The 7,225-nt window shown below is 45.7% G+C and overlaps 1 protein-coding gene across 2 annotated transcripts in view; it reads left to right on the forward strand.

The window, feature by feature from the left end:
- Positions 1-372: 372 nt before the first annotated feature.
- The window catches only part of Tmt1a (thiol methyltransferase 1A), a 29,632-nt gene continuing 22,779 nt past the window's right edge, over positions 373-7,225 (forward strand). For both annotated transcript variants that reach the window (XM_076912088.1, XM_034517548.2), the window contains exon 1: positions 373-873. In XM_076912088.1, coding sequence (XP_076768203.1) covers positions 373-873 — 501 coding nt within the window. The remainder of the gene's footprint in view (positions 874-7,225) is intronic.

The raw sequence follows: 7,225 nt of genomic DNA on the forward strand, positions 1-7,225 counted from the left end.
GGCACTGGGTGACCCTGTGCCTTGTGGCACACTGAACAAGGCCAAAGCAGCCAAGAGACAAATGTCCTCATAGGAATCTTAGTGCAAACTTGCGAGTGGAGAAGAGGCGACAGAGATCAGGCGGCAACCCTCCTAAGAGATGCAGGGGAACAGTCTTGGGCCACTGAGATGGGAGCTGAGCCAACTTTTGCTAGCAGGTGGGGGTGGAAAGGGTGGGAGTCAGGGCCTTACCTGACTTTACAATTTTTTTTTTTTTTCTGACTCATCTGGCACCTCCTTCCCCACGATTGGCGCTGGAGCGAGGCCAGGAGCCTGCGCCCTGCTTCTTTAGGAGACACTCAAGGCCATGGCACTTCTCCTCTACTCGCAAAGATGATGCTCGCGGTTCAGGTCCTGCGGCTGGTGGTCTGCATCCTGGTGCTTCCCATGTTTCTGCTGAACCTTCTAGGCATGTGGAGATGGATAAGCAAAAGGTTCTTTCCCTACTTCATGAAGGAGTTCGGTGTGATATTATACAACAAACAGATGGCGAGCCTAAAGCGGGAGCTCTTCAGCAACCTGCAGGAGTTCGCGGGCCCCTCGGGGAAGCTGTCACTGCTGGAGGTGGGCTGTGGCACCGGGGCCAACTTCAAGTTCTATTCCCCCGGGTGCAGGGTCACTTGTATCGACCCCAACCCCAACTTCGAGAAGTACCTGTTCAAGAGTGTCGCAGAGAACCGGCATCTGCAGTTCGAGCGCTTCGTGGTGGCGGCCGGAGAGAACATGCACCAGGTGGCCGATGGCTCTGTGGACGTGGTGGTCTGCACCCTGGTGCTGTGCTCGGTGAACAACCAAGAGAAGATTCTGCACGAGGTGCACCGAGTGCTGAGGCCGGTGAGTGACAAGTGTGAAGGCTGGCTAACTGCAGCTATCATGAGCAAGGGTGGTCCTATCAGTTTCGGGTGGATTCTAGAGATTTGTTTATTTATGTATATGAGTATACTGTCGCTGTCTTCAGCGCCCGGAAGAGGGCGCCAGATCCTATTACAGATGGTTGTGAGCCTCCATGTGGTTGCTGGGAATTGAACTCAGGACCTATGGAAGAGAAGCCAGGGCTCTTATTGGGTGGATTCTAAACTAAAAAACAAATGACTCCAGAAGAATTTTGCAAAAGAAAAAGAGCAGCAGTGAACTATGAGTGAAGGCTAACAAATCCGAACACACAAAGTTCTAAACTGCTGCAGAGGAAAGAGCCTGAGGGTAGTTCAGGTGTCAAACTTGGTAACAGAAGCTTCCAGAACAGCTGAGGGGTCATACCACACATGCAAACAAACAAACAAACAACCTTACAAGTCCTGGCACTGGGAGGCAGAGGCAGGTGCATCTCTAGAAGTTTGAGGCCAGCCTGGTCTACAGAGTGAGGGCCAGGCCAGCCAGCAATGCAGAGAGATTGACCATGTCTCCAAAACAAAACAAACAAAATTTACAGGTCACTAAGGATACTGGTTTTGTGTTTTAAAACAGGTCAGAGAAAAAGATGAGCAACTGGGCAGGAACAGGAATATAAATTAAAGCAGACTATCATGAGGCAGACTATCAGGTGGTGTTTGTTCATGACAGCACCAGAGACTCACAGCCTATAGTACTGCAGGGAGAGGGGGTTCTGGGAAGAGTTCACAGCCTATAGTAATGCAGGGAGAAGGGGAATCTGGGAAGAGGCCCCTCATATAGGAAGGGGCTTGGAAGGCTCACTTAGTAACATCAAAACGTCCAGTAAATGTACTTTCTCTATCAGAAATTCATGGGATAGAGGAATTGTGCGGCTCCACTTGTGTAAACCCTGGATATCTCGAGGGTGTGCATTAAAGGAGCATTTGCAGACTGCAGACTGGACAGAGACTGTGTGGATGGGAGCTTCTCACAGTCAGGGACCTGAGGCTGTTACAAAGATCCAGAGCTGGGTGTGGTGGACCACACATACCAACCCACCCATGGTCTCATTGTCTCAGAGGGTGAGCAGGATGGAAAGGCAAGCCTCGGCTATGTACCAGATCAAGGCCAGCCTGAGTCATATGGTAACATTTTATCCAACAACAAAACAAATGAAAACTTAAAAAAAAATCTAACCAACCAAAACAAACAAAAAACTTCAAGAAGACTGATCTCTCCAGGATAGAAAAGAGAAAAGTGCTCAAGAAATAATGTTAACATGTTCAGGCAAAAGGTAGTAACAGGGTTACTGCCAGGGAACTGGACTTGGGTGTAGCCAAAAGCAACAGTCATTTCGTGCCTTTCTAAAAGTCTGAAGAATTTCTTTGTACTTGTGAAAATCAGGTTAAATGGATTTGTTTTGAACAAAGCTGAATTTGAAGTATGACAGTCTTAATGATTCAGCTTATTGATTTCAGAACATGTAAGGATGTTCTGTGACACTGACACATATTCACACTTGCACACCCACTCATGCATACACACACACACTCACACACACTCACACTCTCTCACATACATGCACATATACTCACAAACACACACTCATGCATACACACACATGCATGCACACACACACTCTCACATACATGCACTATACTTACTAACACACTCATGCACACACATACTCTCATACACATGCACTTATACTTACATATACACACACACTCATGCATGCACACACACACCTACACACTCATAAACTCTCGCATAATCTCTCACGTACATACACATATACTCACTCACATACACAGTCATGCATGCACACATAAATATTCTTACCTACACACACATGCACATGCGTGCGTTCACAAACACACACACACACACACCCTTGTAGTCTCTTGGGAAGAAAGCTTCAGAGGCGTCCAAGGCTTAGCATTGTCTCTCTTGTTCAATAACAGACCAGTTACCAACTAATAGGTAAAGATCTTTGGCCTTGCTGGGCAGTGGTGGTACACGCCTTTAATCCCAGCACTTGGGAGGCAGAGGCAGGTGGATTTCTGAGTTCGAGGCCAGCCTGGTCTACAGAGTGAGTTCCAGGACAGCCAGGGCTACACAGAGAAACCCTGTCTCAAAAAACCAAACCAAACCAAACCAAACCAAACCAAACCAAACCAAACCAAAAGATCTTTGGCTTGGTTTGGGGCAAATACAACCATAGCCACACCTGGAGTGGGGCAGGCACCCAGAGTCTTGGTGCTGGGAAAGGGGAGCAAACAGGAGGAGCCTCAAGTCTGAGTCTAGCCTGGGGTATACAAAAGACCCCCATCTTTAAAACACAAACAATAAAGCAAACCAAAATCAAGAAAGGGACAGATTCTTAGAGCCAAACCCTGGGTCCCTCCATCCTTGGCCTGGCAACTGGGGTTTTACCAGGTGCTTCTTTAAGCTGTTGATCATACTTCCTCTGTGCAAGGCAGATGATGCCCAGGTTGTCTCCCTTAACCTCTATGATTACCAACTCCCACTCTGCTTGATAGAGCCAGGGCATGACAGCCTCAGTTAACCTTCACCACAGTCCCCTGAAGCAGATATTTATGATCGATCGCCATTTTGCAATAAGGTTGCAGACTCACAGAAATACTCAGCCGAGAGTCTGACATATTTGGCGGGGAGGGACCAGGTCTCCTTCTTACTAAATAGTGGTTGGCTAACCTGACACTTTGTATGTAGCCCAGGCTGGCCTTGAACTCACAGAAAGCCACCACTTCTGCCTCCTAAGAACTGGATTAAAGACATACACCAGCACACCCCACCCAGGTCAGGCTCTTAGGTGTTCTCACCTCTTTGCTCCCTCCCTAGACAGTAAGGATCACTTCCTCGGCTCTCATTCCATGTATATGTCCCCCTCAGCTGTCTCATGCACCCTGTGTTTTCAGCTACATGCCTGCACAGATTTCCAAATCTCAACACCCACCCAGAGCTCTCTCTGCTTCTCCTGCCTGCCTTCCCAAGCTCTGCCAGTCTCCAAGACTCTTGAGCTAATTGCTTCTGAGATAGAAAGAGGCATCTAGGGGGAAGGGAGGTAAGGGGATAAAATCGGAAATGTAAATATAATATCCAATAAAAATAAATTTTAAAAAAGAGAAAGAGGCATCTACAACTTAGAGAACACACTGAGGTTGTAAAACACTTAACCAAAGGTCACAAAAAGGGAACTGAGGATTTTCTATAGGTGCAAAAACAGAAGATAAAATATTGACTGGGTTTATTTATACAAAACTTCACTAATAACTTAGTCACAAAAGTTACAGTTTTGAACTCTCCATGAACCTGTAGAACAGGTTTTGATAGATAATGAATGGCTAGCCAGATAATTACTCTTAATGGATATGCATGAAATCATTCTCTGTTGTAAACTTCTTATTCAATTTATGTTTGAACTTCTAGTGAAGTTTGTGAAATTGGGATGCTTAGAAAAACCATGTGAGCTGTTATCCTAGAAAAGGTACAAAAGACTAGGAAAGATCACACTGGGAGGCCTAACATTGGAGAGAGAGCACTGGGAGGAAGGCTTTGGGAGCAGAGCACTGTGACATCAGAGCAGGAGGAGAGAGCACGATTAGAAGGAGGCTGCAGGGTGGAGGATCTTAGAAACTATGAGGTAACATAAAAACCTAAGAGAGCATTGTGCGGGATGCAGAGGGAAAGAGGAAAAAGAAGAAGCTGCAGAGAGCAGAAGGTGCAGGCAGGCTTCTCCTGACCATGGGACCGAACAGGTCTTTTCTTAATAACAAGGCAGGCTTAGTCTTACTATAGAGAACAAAACTGCCTTCCTACAGACTTGGCTTTAATTCATTTAGCAATAACAGGGTAGCAGCTGTTTCTTTCTCTATGCAATAAAGATTGGAGCTCATTCTTCATCCAGAATGAGTGAGTTCTTCCTGCCCTAGCATTTGGTCTTTTGCTCCATATGCATTTGTAAGTATGGATGCATGTGTCTGCAAGTATGTAATTTGAGATAAGTATGTAAGCTGGGCCCAACTGGTTCGAATGAAGATTTAGGAATGTGTGTGCATGAATCTGTATATGAATTTATGTGAGTTTAATTCATATTTGCTCCCATAAAAGCTTTTCCTTCTGCGAGTGTGATTCTTCTCCTGGTTCAGTAGAAGTTTATTGCTCTACATGTCCCATAGCCTAACAAGCAAGTTACAGCTTGCAGTCAGTTACAGTAGCAAAGTGACTTAAGATAGGTAATATTTTATTATTAAACAGCAACCCTAAATATCTCGTAAGACCAAGTCTTAACCCCGCCAATGCTCTTCCCCCTCCGCTGCCTCAAGAACCAACAAGAAAGAAGAGCAGGGGCTGGCCCCTGGCAGTTCAAAGTAGAGGCCAAGTGTGGTGTAAAGCCAGCACTAGGGATGTGGAGGCAGGAGGATGGAGAGTTCAAAAGCAGCTGGCTACATAGTTGAGTTGGCCAAGTGGTGAGTTCCAGAACAACCTGGGTGATGTTGTGAAACTGTTTCAAAAGATGAGAAGCAACAGTAATAAAGATAAAACAGGAGCTGTTTACACAGTTGAGTTTGCCAAGTGGTGAGTTCCAGACCAACCTGGGTGATGTTGTGAAACTATTTCAAAAGACAAGAAGCAACAGTAACAAAAAGAGGCAAGAGGTGGGTTTGTTAGCTCAGTCATCAGTGGTCCACATAGTGGACATAGTTCTCTCTCTCTCTCTCTCTCTCTCTCTCTCTCTCTCTCTCTCTCTCTCTCTCTCTCTCCCTCCCCCATCCTCCCTCTCCCTCTCCCTTTCCCTCTTTCTCTGAGAAAAGGTCTTATATAGCCCAAGCTGGATGTCCACTCCCACTTTGCATGCCTTCCACCTCCCCAGCCCTGGTGCTAGACATGGGAAGAGGCCTCCTGTAGCTCCACAGGCCTAGAAGAGAGTGTGTTGGTTGGTTGACCTTGATCCTCCTGCTGACAGCCCTAGAACTAGGATTCCAGGTGAGACTCCCCACGCCGAGCTAATCGGAGTAAGGAAAAAGGCAGTTATTCCCATGGGCAAAATAGTAACAGCTATCAGCAGACCTACAGGAAGCCAAAATATAAACTTTCTAGTAGAAGATTTTATATTTATTAAGGATATTGAAGATGTATGTATTTTTATGTGAGTGTTCATGTATGTGAGTGAACATGTGTGGGAACACTGGGAGGAGTCTAGCAGATGTGAAGTAAAAATGGTTACAATGTGTGTTATAGACTTGATTTTAGAAAAAATTGCAAGTTTACATATAATAGGATAGTGACTGGTTTTCTTTTTGTTCATTTTTTTTTTTTGAAAAAGGGATTTATGTGCCTTGCATACCTGCACGAGCTATATGCACCATGTATGTGCCAGTCCCACGGAGGTCAGAGAACAATGGCTCCCTGGAACTGGAATTATGGGTGGTTGTTAACTATCTCTCCCACACACACCCTTTTTTAAAGACAGGGTCTCATATAGCCCTAACCAGCATCAAATTCAACGTGTTGATGAATAGGACTTTAAACTTATTCTCCTGCCTCCACCTTGCAAGTGTTGGAATTGCAGAAGCATGCCATTGGTGATTTGGTGTGAAAACATCTGTGTGTTTTCTGAACTTTCTAAAATAAACATGTTGCTGAAACAGTTCTGGAGCCACACACAGAGGCTTAGACTCTTTTTCCAACATTTACACACTGTTGTGTGGGGCTCAGTTCCCTAACACGTACATTGAGGTGTCAGGCATGATGGCATAGTTCCTCTAACCCCCACATTGAGGAGGCAGAAGCACAGGGATTTCTGTGAGGGTTTAAGGCCAGTCAGGCCAAAGCAAGTTACAATTGCACAGTGACACTGGGTCTCAAAAATAAAGCAAAAGTAGCAGTGGTAATAAAACTTAAAAAGCAACATTGTTTGTCTGAGACAAGGTCTATGGAACCCAGACTGGCCCTGAACTAACTACAGTAACCCAGGCTGGCCATGAGCTTCCAGCAATCCCCTGCCTCTTTTTCCTGATTGCTGGGATTACAGGTTTGTTCTGCTACAAATAACACTGCAGAAGGAATGAAGGGATGTGTTGAAAGCAGAGACACACTAAGCGCTTTCAGTTTCTGCCATCAGGAATTCTTTATGACCACAAAAATATCTATTGCTTACATTGGCAACTCCTTTTAGAAAGTTTACGACCGGGTCCCACTGTGGCTGGGCCGGCCTGGAACTTAAGGCCATCTTCCCCAAGCCTCCCTGGTTGGAGAGTCCAGGTGTGTGCTATCATACCCAGCTAGCTCT

This window comes from Arvicanthis niloticus, chromosome 13, assembly GCF_011762505.2.
Source record: "Arvicanthis niloticus isolate mArvNil1 chromosome 13, mArvNil1.pat.X, whole genome shotgun sequence".
Lineage (NCBI taxonomy): Eukaryota > Metazoa > Chordata > Mammalia > Rodentia > Muridae > Arvicanthis > Arvicanthis niloticus.